General features: G+C 46.9%; 1 protein-coding gene and 1 long non-coding RNA gene across 4 annotated transcripts; one reads left to right on the top strand and one right to left on the bottom strand.

The window, feature by feature from the left end:
* Positions 1-20: 20 nt before the first annotated feature.
* Positions 21-8472, bottom strand: Apobec1 (apolipoprotein B mRNA editing enzyme catalytic subunit 1). 3 transcript variants are annotated; one of them, XM_004869517.3, is made up of 5 exons: positions 8337-8472; positions 4134-4161; positions 2738-3135; positions 2151-2269; positions 35-710 (listed from the first exon to the last, which is right to left on the bottom strand). In XM_004869517.3, exons 1-5 carry the CDS (start codon positions 8350-8352, stop codon positions 561-563), a joined length of 711 nt encoding a protein of 236 aa, XP_004869574.2. In that variant the 5' UTR covers positions 8353-8472; the 3' UTR covers positions 35-560. The 3 variants fall into 3 exon arrangements, with proteins under 3 accessions (XP_087070260.1, XP_087070261.1, XP_004869574.2); XM_087214135.1 differs by having other exon boundaries at positions 22-710; positions 2151-3135; XM_087214134.1 differs by lacking the exons at positions 4134-4161; positions 8337-8472 and having other exon boundaries at positions 21-710; positions 2151-4123.
* Positions 8473-8583: 111 nt separating this feature from the next.
* On the top strand, positions 8584-12874 carry LOC147827534 (uncharacterized). Its single transcript, XR_015452350.1, has 3 exons — positions 8584-8715; positions 9954-10162; positions 11522-12874. It is a non-coding gene; the product is annotated as an uncharacterized LOC147827534 (long non-coding RNA).
* The last annotated feature ends 4776 nt before the right edge of the window (positions 12875-17650 follow it).

Here is a 17650-nt window from a genome sequence, read left to right as displayed (position 1 = left end):
CGCAAGATGGGGACAGGCCCGCCCTGCTGTCCCCAGGCCCCTGGCTCTGGGGGAAAGCAGCTGCCAGGCTGTGGAGCAGCCCCGGGGGCGCCTGCATGGCCGGAAGTGACGCCCTCCACACCCTCTGCCCGCCTCTCCAGGCCATGAGTGGGGGGCTCGGTCCCTGGGCTCTGGGGGCCCCTGAGGTCGCCTCAGGGGAGCCCCAGGCCTGACACAGACACACACACACACACACACACACACATTCAGAACTGAGCCACAAAAACTATGGTCAAAATAAATATTTACTGTTAGTTGAGGGTGCAAAGTTTTAGGGTAATTTGGGACAGGGCAGAGAACACACAATATGTGATATAGCTGTTTGTGAAAATTTCTAGATTCTTTTTTTTTCTTTTTATCTCATTTCTGGGGTTTGAACCCAGAGCCTCACACTTGGTGGACAACACCCTGCCTGTAGTCCACACTCCCGGCCCAATTCTGGATTCCAGATGGCCCTCACTCCCTAGGAGGCATGAACACTACTCCTGCGACAGTGTACACGCAATGTACACACTTTCTGCTCAAGCCCAGGTCACAAAAGGATGTATCAACCCCGAGGCTAAAAGGACAGGGGACGGAATTGCTTGGTAATGGCAATTTTGAAGAATAAGTTGGAAAAATGTAAGCTGATTGTGATGTCTTCTTGAAATCTTTAAACAGGGTGGAAGATTCTGTAATAAAAAAGAATTATATTTTACCCTTAGGACAAATATTTAATTAATACGATCATGAGCATGAACATTTAAAATGTCAATTGGAAGAACACTGAGGGACTTCCAAGCAGCCGAATGGGACACCTGCATTTCTCCAACAGGATGACACACAGGTAAGGGAAAGGGGTGGTCTGAAGTGCTGCAGAGCCACTGTGAGCCGTGACAATAGCAGCCATAATGAGGAGAGCCAGGTATGATGGCGCAGACTCCCAAGCCTAGCACCCTGCTGAGGCAGGAGGATGCTCTGAGCTCAAGGCCAGCCTGGCCTGCTTAGTGAGTTCAAGGAGTTCTAATCTAGCCCAGATTACAGACGAGACCCTGCCAAAAAACAAAACAAAACTTGAGCTGGGTATGGTGGAGTACACCTGTAATCCCAGCACTCAGGAGGCTGAGACAGGAGGATCGCCATGAGTTTGAGGCCAGCCTGGGCTACATAGTGAGTTTGAAGCTAGCCTGAACTACATAGCGAGACCCTGTCTCAAAACAAACAAACAAACAAACAAAAAATGACAATAACAAGCTGGGTGTGGTAGCAAATGCCTGTAATCCCAGCACTCTGGGAAGCTGAGGCAGGAGGATCAGAATTTCAAGATCAAGCCGGGCAATTTAGAAAAAGCTTGTGTCCAAAAACAAACAAACAAACAAACAAACAAACAAACCAAAAGCTATAGCTCTGGTTGTAGCTCAGTGGATGCCCTGATACCTAGATTAGATAGATCCAGGTAGATAGCTAGATGATACAGGATAGCTAGGTTCATATTTGGGGCCATTTTCTCTGGTGATGGATCGTGTAAGATAGCTGCCAAGCCTGGTGGTGCACAGTTGTAACCTGCAACACCCACACCCTATGGGCTGAGGAAGAAGGATTGCAAATTCAACCCAGCCTGGGCAACTGAGCGATTTAGAGAGCTTCTCAAAATAAAAGTTTTAAAAGACTGGGGATATAATTCAGAGGCAAGCCCCCAAGTTTCAATCTGCAGCTCCACAAACAAAGCACAACAGGAAACACACACAAACACACACAAAAAAACCCAATAATGATAACAGGAATTAATATGGGGCTCATATATGTATATCTTAGGCTAATTTACCCATTCTTTCCTCCAACACGTTTACCACCAAAGGTCTTATTTTCAGATTTTCTTTTCTTTCTTTTTTTTTGACTTTCTGAGACAGTCTCTTGGTGGGTCTTAAACTGTGTAGCCAGGCCAGCTTCAAACTCATGTTCCTCCTGCCTCAGCCTCAGCACTAGCAGCATGGCGTGGGCCATGAGTTGGGGAGTTTAACAACCAAACCTCAGTGTGAAAATCCACATAGAGCAAGTGTGCCGCTTGTCAGGAGAGAGGCTGGGGGTGGGAAGGCTCTTCCTGCAGCAGCATTTGTGCCCCAGCCACTTACGAGCAGGATGCAGTGCAGCTCCAGCGAGTACAGCCAGGTCCACACGGGCGGCACCTGGGGCCAGCGCGCCTCCTGCCCTGGCGAGTAGTTCACGAAATTCCTCCAGCAGTGGGCGAACTCTGAGGAAGCACAGATCCTGGCTCGTCCCACAGATACAGCAGGGAGGTAACAAGGAAGCTGGGGTATAGCTCGTTGAGAGTAGGTGCATGCGAGGCCGAGGGCAAGGCCTAGGACCCAGATATAGGCTGGGATGCACACACACTCATGTGCACACCGCACACAAAGGCTTCCGGACGTGGCCTCACCCCGGAAAGGGCACACCGGGCCCCAGGATGCTCGAGGGCTGGGTGTGCAGCTCCCTCCACAGCGCGTGTGGCCCGGGCAGCATCCTGACCCCCACCCAGCACCCAGGGGACAGAGCAGGCCCGGCGCCCAGGACCCTCGCCCTGCGAGTCTGCCCTGCACCTTTCTCACATCAGCTTGGGCTTTTTCACGGCTGAGGCTCCAGCCCGGGGCAACCAGCTCCTGTCCACACAGCAGCCACTGCCACGGCCCCGGCCCACGTGGCCTCCTGCTCCCTGTGTTACCTGGGTCGCTCATGACCTGCATGCGCACGCCACGGGTCACCAGGTCCCGGAGTCCTTGCCGGTTCTGCTCATCCACGTGCCAGAAAAGCCGTGCGATGTAAATGACGAGACTCACGTTCGGGTGCTGCCTCAAAAACTCCCCGATGGCCTGGGCGCAGGCCCCGCAGGGGCTCCAGGACAGGAACCAGGTGATGGAGCAGCGGACGGGGCCGCGCAGGCGCCCCTCCGAGGTGAGCCTGTCCATGAAGCTCACCTCCGCGTGCCGGGCTGTGTTCAGGCTGCACCCCCGCCAGGCCCTGGGGCTCGTGCCCCACTGCACCTCGGACAGCAGACAGGTCTCTCTCCGCAGCTGCCGGGGGTCGAAGGAGGTCTCGAACTGCCAGGGCTCGATCCTCCTCCTGAAACACCAAAGAGCCTGGGCTCTCACAGGGTCCGGGTCCTGGGCCATCAGCCCACGCCCTCTCTCGGGCAGGTGCAAAGCCTGGGTCTGGACCTGTTCCTAGGCCGTGTCTGTGCTGCCTTCGGGCCGTTCCCATCCTGAGTGTCCTTCCCCGCCGGGGGGAGGGCTTCTGCCCACCTCGGGAGTGAGGCCGGCTCCCCACGGCCTGAGTGTGGGCTGCAGTGTGGTGTGTAAGGGCCGCCGAGCCTCCCCTTAAGGTTCCTGTCATCTGCTAATCTTCCTGCTTCACACTTAGTGGTAACTAGATTTTAGCAAGTGCTAAAGTCTCAAAAGAATCTTCTAGGCGGACAGTCTGAGAAAAGAGTAACCTAAGCCAGAGGTGGCAGTGTATGGTGTAATCCCAGCTACTTGGGATGCTGAGGCAGGAGAATGTAGAGCTCAAGGCCAACAGAGCAAGAGCCCATCTGAAAATAATGGCGAAAGAGAGAGAGAGGCAGAGAGCTCTTCTGCCCAGGAAGTGCAGGACTGTGCTGACTTTGCTCTGCAGACACAGTTAAGTAAGCTCTTGCACTTTCAGGTTCCTGCCACTCCCGAGGCACCACATGCAGCTGTTCCACAGTCAGCACCCCCGGTCTCCTTCCTGAGATGACACAATTCCCGCGTGACCTCCTGGTAGAATGAGTCTGGGAAACGGGCAGAGGATTTAAAGCAGGAAGTAAGGTTGAAGTGACAGTTTCTCGGGACATTTCATAAGGGCTCTAAGAAATGTGACTGAAAGAGAGAAGAGGAACAGGCAAAGGTAGTTAAAGAGGAACCACGGGATACAGCAGGAAAGATAGAAAAACAATGATCGGAAAATTAAGCTGCAAAAGGCAAAAAGAAAGAATGGGAACACAGTAAAAGAGGAAAGGAACAATTGAAAAGTCTGTAGCCCCGGGTTCTTGTATTGTTCTTTATTCTTGCTGAAGGAAATGTCCCTGGGCCACTGCTCCTTACCTCAGAGTGGGGTCTCCTGCTGAAGGACCTGTTGGTCAACAGATGATCATGTCAAATAACATCCAAGTACAAATTCAGCTGCTAAGAGGCAGAGCTCTACATTCCTCCAGCCCTGCATGCCACACCCAAAAATGGACCTAGAAGATTCTCTCATAGACTCATTGCATGGGACTGGCTTGGTAAACCAGAGAAAAGCAAGATGTTTTAGAGTCTGCTGAGGTCTATTTTCCCAGATGCCTTGTCTCAAAGCTGGAAACTGATGACTAGCATGGTGGGGCTTTGGCTGGGGGCAGAGCATGTGCCTGGCCTGGACCTCGGGCTCTGTCTCCAGCCCTGTCCCCTCCAAGCCAAGCCAGTCACCCTCAAGCCTGCCATGGAGGATGATTCTGTACAGTGGGAGGACACTTTGCAGGGGCCCCAGGTACAATACCCACTTCTACGTGACCTTATTGTGTCTGGTACTTTCACAAGCATAGCAGTTACCACACCCTTGTAATGACCCTGATTTGTGAGATGTACACCATGCATATCTCCTAGACCCTGGCAAACTGCCTGTAACTCACTAGTGACAGATATTTATTAAGCTAATGACTGAACAGATTACATTACTATTCACCTACACAAACGTATTTTCCTACCTTAGCCAAGCTCTTTCTTTTTAACCTTTTCTTTGACCATACGATAGAACCCAAAAGCAGTAGAATCTTTTATTTATTTCACAACCCATTTAACCATTAAAATATTTTTGGGGGGCCAGGGATTTAGCTCAGCAGTTTCTCCGCCTGCTGCACAAGCGCAAGGACCTGAGTTCAATCCCCGGTACCAAAAAAAAAAAAATTGGGGGGTGGGGTGGGGATTTAGCTCAGTGGTTCTGGCTCCTGCCTCGAAAGCACAAGGTCCTGAGTTCAATCCCCTGTACTAAAATACATATATGGGGGGGGCAGAGATTTAATTCAAGGGTGGGATTTAGCTCAGTGGTACCACACCTGCCTCACAAGCACAAGGTCCTGAGTTCAATCCCCAGTACTAGAAAAAAAAATGATTAATTAATTAAATAAAATATTTTCATCATCTAATTCAGAGGAACAAGCACAAGACAAGTAGTCCTAATGGAACAGAGTGTGATCTACAGTTTAGTTAGTCAGCCTATACGTAGGCACTTAGTAAATAGGCAGCCTAAGGTACAGCCGGCTGGATAAAAAGAAAGTAGCTAATTCGAGTTAAGAGCTAATTGGAGTCATGCAGCTAGTTAAATTGAGAGATGTAAAAACAAAATAAAGCACAGGAGGAAGGAGGAAAGTTACAATACACATGGACAGATGAGGGTCCTCCTCCTGGGAAGAAGGTGCCTAGGCAGAGGTCCCTAAGTTGGCTAACAGCTCCTCCCTACTTCCAGGCTGGCATTCAGGGAATTTAGACCTGAGAGTAACTGGTTTCCTTTGAACTCAGTCTCCTTGTACCTGGCCAGCTCAGTAACTACTGTCATTTTATTTAGACCCTAAACCCACAGAGCCACCTGTTTTAAACAAGTTCCCACACTCTGCTTATCTATAGAAGGCCAAAACCAAGAAAATGCACTGAAAAAATTCCACTTCTGGGACTTCTTCCTGGTGAATACCCACCAAGAGCTATTTTTCTTGTTATTTCCAAAAAACATTCCCTAACTGCTTCCTTTGGTCCCTGATTTCATTCTTCAATTCTGTGAGACAATGAGCTTGAGTTGGTACAATATTAACAGTCTCAATAACACCTAAAAAATGAGGGCTGGGGATGTAGCTCAGTGGCACTGCACCTTTCTCAAAAATGCAAGGTCCTGAGTTTGATCCCCGGTACCGGAAAAAAAAGAGATCTAAAAAAATGGTAACTTGTAGGAGGGCGTGGTGGCACACACTAGTAATCCCAGCGCTCGAAAGGCTCACCATGAGTTCAAGGCCAGCTGGGGCTACATAGTGAGTTCATGGCCAGTCTGAACTGGAGACCCTGTCTCAAAAAAAAAAAAAAAAAGAAAAAGAAAAAGAAAGAAATGGTAACTATTATAAACATATATCAGATATCAAAGTCCCCTTCACTGTACCAGATGGTCTCCTCATAAAAGAATAAACATTAGAAAGAATAAACATCATAAAGAATAAACATTAGAGAATTAATCTTACCAAACCAGTAATTCAAAATTCAAAATAGAAAGTGGCAGTACATGCTAGGGAGACTGAGGCAGGAGGATCATGAGTTTAAGGCCAGTCTGGGCTACATCACAAGATCCTCTCTCACACAAAGAAAGAAAACACTGAAATAAATAGGAAAATATAAGGGAGGAGGGAGGGAGAAAGGCAGGAAGGGACAGGAAAAAAAGGGAAAATAGAAAGGAAAAAAGGGAACCAAAGCTTTTGTATATAGGGAGGGGAAGGGGAAAGAAAAAAAAGAAAAATAATTTGAACAAAAATTGGCTGACATTAAAGAATGATGGGCTGAAGGTATAGCTCAATGGAAGAGCAGTTGCCTAGCACTGAAGAAAAACAAACAAAAAGCAAGTTCTATCAGAGATTTGCCTGTTAGCTGTCTGGAAGTTTAAGTCTGTCTGGGGAAATGGAAGAATAGGACCAAAATCAAGAGGCTCTGTCACCATCCCCAACCTCTCTTCTCCAAGGAAGCAGAGACGCATGAAGTTTGAGACGGAACACAAGGTTCTCCCACTGGACAAGTATGCTCTGTGGGCTGGAGAAGGACAGAAAAGTGCCAGCTGCTCTGAGAGACGCCAGTAAGGGGCTCCGAGCCCACTGGCCCCAGCCTGACCTTCACTCTCAGGCCTGTGTGGAACCGAGGAGATCCACAAGTCCCTGGAGACTTCAGGGAGCCAACAGGGCGTGCTTACCCAAGATTGTGTGTGTTTGTGTGTGTATACGTGTGTGTGATAACCCTGTGTGTGTTTGCACTGGATACTGGGGTCGGGGTTGGGTGGAGGCTCTGCAGGCACCATCTCCCATCAGTGGAGAGGGCTCTACCTGGGTGAGGAAGGCAGAAAGAGAGGGGGAAACAGGGCTGGGCTCACGGCCCAGGGAAGGGTAGAGTGACTGCCTAGTATGTATGAAGCCCTGGTTTCATTTCTAGCACCCAACAGAAGAGAAAGAGAGAGAGACAGAGAGAGACAGAGAGACAGAGGGGAGAAGGGAGGGGAGAGAAAACACTGCACACATCTCCTTCACAGGAAAGTCCAAAAAAGATACCCGGAGCCTTCATTTAAACAGTGCGTTTGGTCTCCCCCCAACCTCCACTCAGAAGAGAATTTTAACAGAGGGAGAACACAGTGGCAACAACGCCAACGCTCCACCCCAGCCTGGGACCCTGTGACTCCCTCCCCCAGAACACAGGCAGCAGTGGTCTTCCAGCTGCTCTGCTCATCAGCCCAAACCCACCAAGTGCTGGTGACAGCGTCCGAAGCCCTCTTTCAGGCTTAACTCACAAAGTCTCTAGATTTCTCTCTAAGAAAAAGATACCTCTCCACGTCTTTGTTTTTGGCATTATTGGGGCTTGAACTCATGGCCTTCAGACTAAGCCACATCTCAGTCCTTGTTGGCATGTGTTTTCTGAGACAAGGCCCCGTTAAGTCACTAAGTAGCCCAAGCTGGCCTCAAAGTTGACGTCCTCCTGCCTCAGCCTCCTGAGAGTTGGGGCTACAGGCCTTGCCCCACACTTGACTCCTGCTCTTGCTCTTCCAAATTCTACCCTTCCCAACCTCACCTCGTGTGAAATCACTTGGTTCCCCAGCTAGAGGCATCTTCCTGTCACTTCTCTTAAACGATTGTTTCAGCAGTTATGTTTTTACTCAATTTTTTATTATGATGAAACTGACACCGATTTAGTATCATTGGATCAAAGTCACATGAAGATGTAGCTGCTTTACCATCCTAGTAATACATCTGTTTAAGAATAATATTAATACAGGGCCAGGGATTTAGCTCAGTGGTTTCGCCGCGTGCTGCGCAAGCGCAAGGACCTGAGTTCGATCCCCGGTACCAAAAAAAAAAAAAAAAAGAATAATATTAATATATTCATTTTAACATACTAAGGAATGTTGGAAAACATCCAAGGACACAGTGTGAGCAACACACACACACACACACACACACACACACACACACACAATTTCTGCAGTGTGCAGTGGGCAGCGGGCAGGAGGCTGGGCCCTGGCCGGGTCGGGGCCCCTACCTTGCCCGGAAGTCATGCTGCTCGCTCTGCCTCCTCCGAAGCCTACTCTCTGGGTGCTGCTGCCAGCAATGCACCTGGACTTCGCCTCTTCTGCGGAGCCTCTGCCACTGGGCCGCAGCGTGACTCAGTCCCGGGCTGAGCCGCCCTGGTGTCTGGGCCGAGCAGGGCAGGGCGGGGACTTGGCAGTTCAGTGGGGGCTGGCATCTCCGGGGAAAAGAAAGACTGTGATGCAAATGACATTGTCCGGAGCTGATCCTGGACACTGAGTCTCCAAGCTCTTCCCTGGGCACATGTGAACTTAGGAAGGTTTCGCTTTCCTGGAAACTAAAGCAAAACTGACCTGTCATTCTTGACCAGGGAGAAGAGAGAACCTGCAAAGGTAGGAGAGAACTGTCCCGTTTCTGTCACCTGCCAGGTTCCGAGTTACCCGGGGAGAGCACTGTGGCCTCACCTGGTCCCCACACCCTCACCTGTCTGTCTCTGTGGACACGGAGGGGCTGGGACCCCGGCCCCTCTGCTCAGAGCTCTCTGGTGCTCCGCTTCCTCCTCCAGGCCATGCTGAAGCATACCCCCCCTCAGCCTCACCTGCCTGTGCCCCTCACTTCCCCAGCTCCTCACTTCCCCATCGCTGCAGCTGTTTCCTGAACCTGGGTCAAGTTCAGATCATAAATTCCTCCAGCATCCACTCCCGGAAGTGAGGCCACTCACGACCCAAGTCCTCCTCCAGGGTCTCGGGTGTGGAGCCCTGGACTTTGATCGCAGAGCCTCATGAACCTAACCCTGAGCCCTAAACCAGACTTTGTTTGTCCTGGAGGCCAAGCCGGAGGGCCACAAGATAAGCAGTGGCAGTGGGTGTTTTGAAGAAAGGGCAACAGCCAGGTATGGAAGCCGTGTGTGTAATCCCAGCTACTCCAGAGGCTGAGACAGGAGGGTTACAAGTGTGAAGTTAAACTGCTTCCAAATAAAACAAAAAGCACCGGAGATGTTGCACAGCACTAGAATTATTGCCTAGTAGTATGAGGCCCTGAGTTCAATCCCCAGCACCAGAAAACACAACCAATATCCATGTTGTAATCTCTGACTCTACAAGGATGCCCTTTCCGTGACTAAGGCCCTTTGCAGATGTGATTGTGGTAAGGGTCTTAGGAGCTAGGAAGACAGCAGCAGAGATTGGGTGATAAGATGATGACTTAGAGGCCAGGAGTCAGGGGTTTGGCAGGGCTAGAAGCTGGGAAGTGGCGACGTGGGGCCCCCTCCATAGGGCAGGCTGCTGACACCTTAATTTGATGAAATGGTTCACTCTGCCTTCAGAACTGTGAGCTCATTGGCATTGTTTTATAATCTGATGTCTGCAGTGATCAGCCTCAGCAGCAACAGGAAAGTAATACAGTGAGACACGCTCCCAGGGAGCCCCTAGGCATGGCTAAAGTGCTGCATTACTTGGCTTTGCCTTCCACTAATCTTGTTGGCCTCTTCACCATCTTCTGTTTGAATTTGGACATGCTCTCATGCAGCCCCTGTTGGGTGAACAGCGTCCTCCACCAGGGAATAAGCAGGCCCCACCAGGGTACGACCACTGCCAACTGCAAGCTGGCTCTGCATTTTGCTTCCCCTTAGCATGAGCAGTGGAGGTGAGGACAAACCCACTGACCGTATCCCAGATGAGGACAGTGCTGCAGGAGAAAAGGGAGCAACCAGAGCCCACACCTGTGGATGCGAAGTCCAGCAGCCACGTGAACACCCAGCCTGTGACTGCAGCCAGTGGAGAGCAGAGGCTGACTGTATCCCCACCCAGCAGTGGGAGCGAGGACACTGCCACTAGGATGGTGAGCACAGCCCGGGGTGGACAGACAGAGGGGCCTTTGTGCAAGGCTGGGGCCCTCAGAAGCCCACAGGCCCCAGAGCTGGGCAGAGAAAATTGTGGCTGACTGGATCCGGAGACTGCAGAGCTTGCAAAGGAACCAATCATTCAGCAGCACACGAATTTATTCTCTGACTCCATCTTTTTTTATTTTTCTATTTAGTGTTATTTTTTGTTTGTTTTTTATTTAGTGTTATTTTTATCTGTCCTTCAGTGGGTTTTTTTGAGGATCTGTGCCCCCCTCTTTCCCCTCTTAGTTTCTTTTATCTCCTTTTCTCTTTTTCCCTTTCAACTTCTTTTTTCTTCCTTCATTAACTTACTTGGATCTCCTGTTTGTGCTGTTTATCTTTTTTCTTATTTTTCTTATTATTTCCTATGACTGTTCTCTATCATTATTAATTTCCTTTTGCTCCTAAATAGGAGCCCCTGTCTCATTTTTCTCTCCTCCTTTTCATAACCCATTGATTAATTTTTCAAATTTTGCCTTTACTAGTGTAACTACTACTATAACTACTCAGCCTTATGAATTTCTAGATAGCTAGTTAACTTTATGCTATTGCTGCTGAATGCTGTTCTACTGTTAATAGAGGTAAAGTGTTCCATTTAGTAGACACTTTTTTTTGGTACTGGGAATCGAACTCAGGACCTTGTGCTTGTGAGGCAGGCACGGTGCCACTGAACTAAATCCCTGGCCCTATTTAGTAGACACTTAATGTAGGTCATTAGTAGTTGAATATTTGGTTTGTCTTAGTATTAGGCCCCAAATAGGCTTAATCAGAAAAGAAACTCTCCACGACATATCATACTCAAAATCCCAGAAGCCCAACACAAGAGAATCTTAAAAGCAATTAGAGAAAAGCAATAAATCACTTATAAAGGTAAAACAGAATCACAGCAGACTTCTCAACACAAACTTTTAAGGCCAAGAGAGCTTGGAGTGACGTGTTTAAAGCCCTAAAAGAAAACAACCTCCAACCCAGGCTAATAGATCCTGCAACACTATCTTTCAAAAGTAATGGTAGGGGCCGGGGATTTAGCTCAGTGGTTCCGGTGCCTGCCTCCCAAGCGCAAGGTCCCGAGTACGATTCCCGGTACCAAAACAAAAAACAAAAAAACCTAATGGGTATTTGGATGTAGCTCAGCAGCACATCACCTGCCTGGAAAGCACGAGGCTCTGAGTTCAATTCCCAGTACCAAAAAAACATAAAAGAAACTAATAGAGAAAGGCCTTCGTCCATCTCCACCCTCTGCTGGTCAGGCCCAGAGGGCTTTCTCGCCCCATGAGTGAGAGGGTGGGACCTGGTCATTTCCTCTTCCGCCCTAGGAGCAGGCTTTGCCCAGCCGCCTGGGGCCCAGAGCAGGATGAAGACGAAAAGGGAAGCCCATCCGGGAACTTGGCATCTGCAAGCCGTGTCTGCGGAGTGATGCCAGACCAGCAGGCACCCGAGGAGTGGGAGCAGCTGTCGCCCAGACCCTGTGCTTCCAAAACTAGATCCACTGTCAGATTCTCTGGCATCAGAGAAAGGAAAAGATTGCTGTACGTGGCACAGTGTATGGGCCAAGGCAGAAGACATCCTGGAGAGAAGTCGAAAGGTGCAAGAATATGAATTAAGGAAAAATAATCTCTCCAGTACTGGAAACTTTGGTTTTGAGATCCAGGAACATATTGGTGCGGGCATCAGATATGAGCCAGGCATTGGTAGATTCAGCCTGGACTTGTATGTGGTGCTGGGCAGGCCGGGTTCCAGAATTTCAGACCAGAAGTGCAGGGCAGGGGCATTTGGGCCAAACACAGAATCAGCAAAGAGCAGGCCACACACTGGTTCCAGCAGAAGTATGGCGGGATCCTGCTTCCTGGAAAATAAATTCCCATTTCTTTCCAGAAGGCCAATAAAATGTTTTTGGTGAAATGTGAAAAAAAAAAAAAAAATGATGGAGAAATCTGACATCTTTTATGATAAAGAGCACCTAAGAAATTCATGACCTCCAAACCACCACTCCAAAATATTCTCAAGAATAGCCTAGAAAGAGGCAACGAAGATAACAATTACGAAAGGGCTAACAGAATAAATATACCAGGTAGGGTAACCAGTTAAGTACAAAGAAAAGATAGAGAAACAGCAACAGGAAAATAAGGCAATGACAGGAATAAATCAATATCCACCAGTAATAACTCTCATTGTGAACAGTCTCAATTCCATAATCAAAAGACACTGGCGAAATGGATCAAGAGCAGGGGATTTAGCTCAGTGTTTCCACCACCTGCCTTGCAAGCACAAGGACCTGAGTTCTATCCCCAGTATCAAAAAAAAAAAAAAAAAGATCAAGAAACAAAATCCAAAATCCAATGGTTTGTTATATACAACAAGCACATTTAACCCAAAGTAAACTCATAGAGTAAAAACCAGCTGGGCACGGTGGCACATGCTTATAATCCCCACAAGCAGAAGGCTGAGGTAGGAGGATTGCTGTGAGTCTGAGGACAGCCTAGAACACACAGGGGGACCCTGTCTCAAAAACAAACAAACAAAAACCTAAAAATCAAATTATGGAAAACAATATTACATAAAACAGGAATTCCTCAAAAAAGCAGTTGTAGCTATCTTATTTCTGACAAAGTGGTCTTCAAGCCAAAACTGATCAAAACAGGCAAAGAAGGTCACTACATATTGGTCAAGGGAACAATCCAACAGGAAGAGAAAACAACTTTTTTTTTTTTGGTACTGGGGATTGAACTCAGGACCCTGCACTTGTGAGGCCGGCACAGTGCCACTGAGCTAAATCCTCAGCTACAATTATTAACATATATGCACCAAACAATAGTACACCCAACTTTATAAAACAAGTACTGCTGGGGCTGGGGATTTAGCTCAGTGGTTTTGCCTGCTTCGCAAGCGCAAGTACTCTAGTTCAATCCCTGGTACCAAAAAAACCCCCCAAAAAACCCCAAGTGCTACTGGACACAAAAGACCAGATAGGCCCAGGGATTTAGCTCAGTGGTTTTGATGCTTGCTGCACAAGCGCAAGGACCTGAGTTTGATCCCCAGTACCCCCCAAAAAAACAAACAAAAAGACCAGATAAACATAAACACAATTACAGTGGGACATCAATACCCACTGTTACAAACAGACAGCAAAACTAGACAGAAAATCAACAAAGAAATATCAGAGTTGAACAAAACCTCCAAGCCAATGGACTTAATAAGTATTTACAGAACATTCCACCCAACAACAACAGAATGTAAATTCTTTTCAGCAGCACATGGAACTTTCTCCAAAATAGATGACATACTCACCAACAAAGCAAGCTTAAGTAAATGTAAAAGAATTGAAATTTTAAAATAAATAAATAAGAATTGAAATTATACCATGCATATTATCAGGTCATAGTGCAATGAAGTTAAAAATCAACAACAAAAGTAAGAACACAGGGCCAAGGATTTAGCTCAAGGGCACTGCTCCTGCCTTGCAAGCACAAGGTCCTGAGTTCGATCCCCAGAACACCCCCCCAAAAAAACACAGAAATTATGTCCTTGCGTGGAAACCAAACAATACATTCCTTTTTTTTTTTTTTGGTACCGGGGATCGAACTCAGGTCCTTGCGCTTTCGCAGCAGGCGTCGAAACCACTGAGCTAAATCCCTGGCCCTATACATTCTTAAATAAGCAAGGGGTTACAAAAGAAATAAGACCTTTTGTAGAATTAAATGATAATGCCAGCACAACCTACCAGAACTTATGGGACACAATGAAGACACTCCTAAGAGGGAATTTTATAGATGTGAATACCTGCATCGCAAAAGCAGAGCAAGTCCAAATAAACAACCTAATGGTGCACCTCAAGGTCTGAGAAAAATAAGAATCCAAACCAATACAAGGACGGAAATTATAAATATCAGAACAGAAAAGACACAAATCAATGAATTAGAAGTGAAAAAGGTAAAATCAAAACAGAAACTGCCCAAATAAAAAGATAATTAACAACTATTTCATAAACCTGTATCTCAATGAATTGAAGAACTTGGAAGAAATGGATTCCTAGATACATATGAATTACCAAAACTAAACCAGAGGACTTTAAAACCCTGAATAAGCCAGGAATTTAGCTCAGTGGTTCTGCCAACTGCCTCACAAGCGCAAGGTCCCAAGATCGATCCCCAGTACTACCCCCCCAAAAAAACCTACCAACTAAGAAAAGCCCAAATCCAGATGGGTCCAGTGCTAAGTTCAAAAACTTCAGATTTTCGATCCCTGGTACAAAAAAAACTTCAGGGAAGTTCTCACACCAATATCCCCAAGCTTTTTAATGAAATTGAAAGGCAAGTGCCTGGCTCACTATAACTTGTCTAGTAAGTTTTGCAGTTGGATAGCATGAGTCTTTCAACTTGATACTTATTTTTTCAGAATTCTTTTGGCTGTTCTAAGTGATTTTCATGTCCGTTCGAGTTTTAGAACCAGTTCCTGAGGTCTGGGGATACAGCTGAGCAGTAGATCACTTGCCCAGAGTTGTGATTTACCAGACTGTCTCTCGGCAGCTCAAGTGTCCAAAGGTGGGGCATTGGGAGGTGAGTGGATCATGGGCACTATCTTCATCAGTGGGTTAGCCCACTGGTGAGTTCACAGCTGGCAGTGCTGTCAGGAGGTGGTCACTGGGGGTACCTGGAGATGAGTTCTTGTCCCTGGCTCCTCCTTTCTCCCTCTGCTTCCTCACTGCCATGCAGTGAACAGCATTCCTCTGCCAGCCCATCCTCCATGATATGAACCTGCTGACCATGGACTGAATCCACTAAAACCGTGAGCCAAAATAAACCTCTCTTCCTTTATATTGTGGGTGTTGGGTGTTTGTCTCAGCAAGGGGAAAAGTGACCAAGACACCTAGCATATGTGAGGGCTTGGGTTTGGTTCCCAGTACCACACACACACACACACACACACACACACACTCACTCGGCTGGAATTTCTGCATGTGCCTGCACTAAATACCTATAGCTCAGTATGTGGAGCACTGACACCTTCATACTGAGCCCTCCCATCCAGGAACACACTGAATCCTTCTGTTTAGTTCTTCAGTGTTCAAGTCAGGCACCTGAATATTTTGTAAATATTTCCCTTATGCATTTTATGTGTTCTGATGCTAGTATGATTCTAGTGTGGCTTTTGGGTTTTAATTACATCATGTAATTGTCACTCATGTGTAGAAACACAATTGAGTTATGCATAGTAGGGGAAAGGAGTATGCTTTTCATCTGTTCCATAATTTACCCTCGAAACAACTGAAATGTGTGAGCCGTTGTGTGAGTCAATAAGTTCTATCAGATCCTTAGAAAAACAGATCCTTTGATTTTCCCAGATGTAAAGAACTACAAACGCTTTAACAGATTTGTTGTTTGTCTCAGACAGGTTCTCACTGTTTTGCCTTTGCTGGCCTGGACCTCCTAGCCTCAAATGATCCTCCTGCTTCAGCCTCCCTAGCAGCTGAGACTACAAACTGCTGGACACCATGCCCAGTTTGCTCTTCCCTGATTTAATCAGCAAGAGGCAGAAAAGCAAATATAAGACAGATCCAAACCCCAATAGGATATAAATTTCTAACTCAACTCCTTAGTTTGTACCATCTGTTTCCTCACTCTGCTCTGGCTTCTCACCAGTCCGAAGTTATTGAACTGCAAGTCCCCGTTCTCCTCCATCAAAACTCCTGCTATATCTGAACATCCACATCGAAAACAACCCTTCTCACTGGTGTGATAGCACACACCTATAGTCCCAGCTCTCAGGAGGCTTAGGCAGGAGGATCACCGAAAGTTTGAGGCCAGCTTGGGCTGTATAGTGAGACTCTGCCTCAAAAACAAAAACAAACAAACAAAACAAGGCCCTGGGGCCGGAGATTTAGCTCAGTGGTGCTGCACCTGCCTGGCAAGCGCAAGGTCCTGAGTTTGATCCCCAGTACAAAAAAAACACAACAAACCCAAGGCCAGTCTGGACTACCCGAAACTCTGTCTCAAAAACATAGGGCCAGAAACCACTGTGGAAATCCGAATGGAGATACCTCAAAGAACTAGGACTAGAGGTCCCATTTGACCCAGCTATTCCCCTACTGGGTATCTTCCCAAAAGAATTAAAAGAATCATACCACAGTGATACATGTGCACCGATGTTTATAGCAGCACAGTTTGTGATAGCTAAAGCTTGGAAACGGCCCAAGTGCCCATCAACTGGAGACTAGATGAAGAAAATGTGGTTTTTTTTATAAAATGGAGTACTACTCAGCCACAAAGAATGAGAAACTAGAGTCATTTATAGCTAAGTGGATGCATATTGAGGCTATACTCTTAAGTGAAATAAATAGGACACACATGTGTAAATACCGAATAGCATCTCTAGTGTGAGAAATTGAAAGTGTAAATAAGGATGAAAATGATTAAAATGAATAATTGATAATTTGAAAAAAAATTGTTTTACTGTGCTGGGAATGGAACCCCCAGGTCTCACACGTGTAAGGTGATGCTCTGCCCCAAGCCACACCCCTGCCCTCTTTTTGTTGTTGTTTTTATGTTTTGTTTTCCTTTGCTTTTACCGAACTCTATACATGGTGTTTCTGTTGTTATAGGTTCTTAGACCTATACTGTTTAATCTATCCTGACAGGAACTGGTTTTGAGAAAGTAGCTGAACAATGTTCTCAAGCAAATATGAGGACCTTCCTGGTCTCCAGAATATTAGGTGACATTTGTGTCAAGTCATCCCCTTAATAAAACGTGTTCCTTTCACATATTTAAAAAAAAAAAAAAATAGGGCCGGGGATTTAGCTCAGTGGCACCACACCTGCCTTTCAAGAGCAAGGTCCTGAGTTCCATCCCCGAACCAAAAAAATAAAGAAAAAACAAAACAAAGAAAACCCTTCTCCTTTTATTTAGGAGGTTTAACTCCTTGCTTATACCTGTGGTAGTTAGCACAGCCTCCCTTCTACAAGAGCTATTTCATTGTTTCAGGAGTGTTCGGATAATTATCCCTGTATCACTCACCACATCTTTACTATTTATTATCTGAAAGATGAAAATAGTAGTTTGTGGCTAAAGCAATTATTCTCAAGTAAGTTTCCCTAAGATTTGTGTGCAACTTTCTCATAAAGACAAATTGCATCTACCACAACAGGTCAAAAGTAATGACTGAATATTTTCTTTTTCTTTTTTTGTGGTACCAGGGATCAAATTCATGTCCTTGCACTTGTGCAGCAGGCGGCAAAACCACTGAGCTAAATCCCCGGCCCATGACTGAATATTTTCAGTGATAAATTTTTATCCACAAAGACTTGACCCAACTTAGTGGGGATTATTTGTTTGTTTTGTGAGACAAGGTTCACTATGTGGCCCAGGCTGACCTCGAATTCGAAGGGTTCCTCCTGCCTCCAGCTTCCAAATGCTGGGATGACACTCGTGTGCAACCACCACCCTTGGCC

This window comes from Heterocephalus glaber, unplaced genomic scaffold (assembly GCF_053883595.1).
Source record: "Heterocephalus glaber isolate CG9 unplaced genomic scaffold, H.glaber_assembly_v1.0 deba00001444, whole genome shotgun sequence".
In the NCBI taxonomy this organism is placed as follows: domain Eukaryota; kingdom Metazoa; phylum Chordata; class Mammalia; order Rodentia; family Bathyergidae; genus Heterocephalus; species Heterocephalus glaber.
This window is presented reverse-complemented; position numbering and strand designations above follow the sequence as displayed.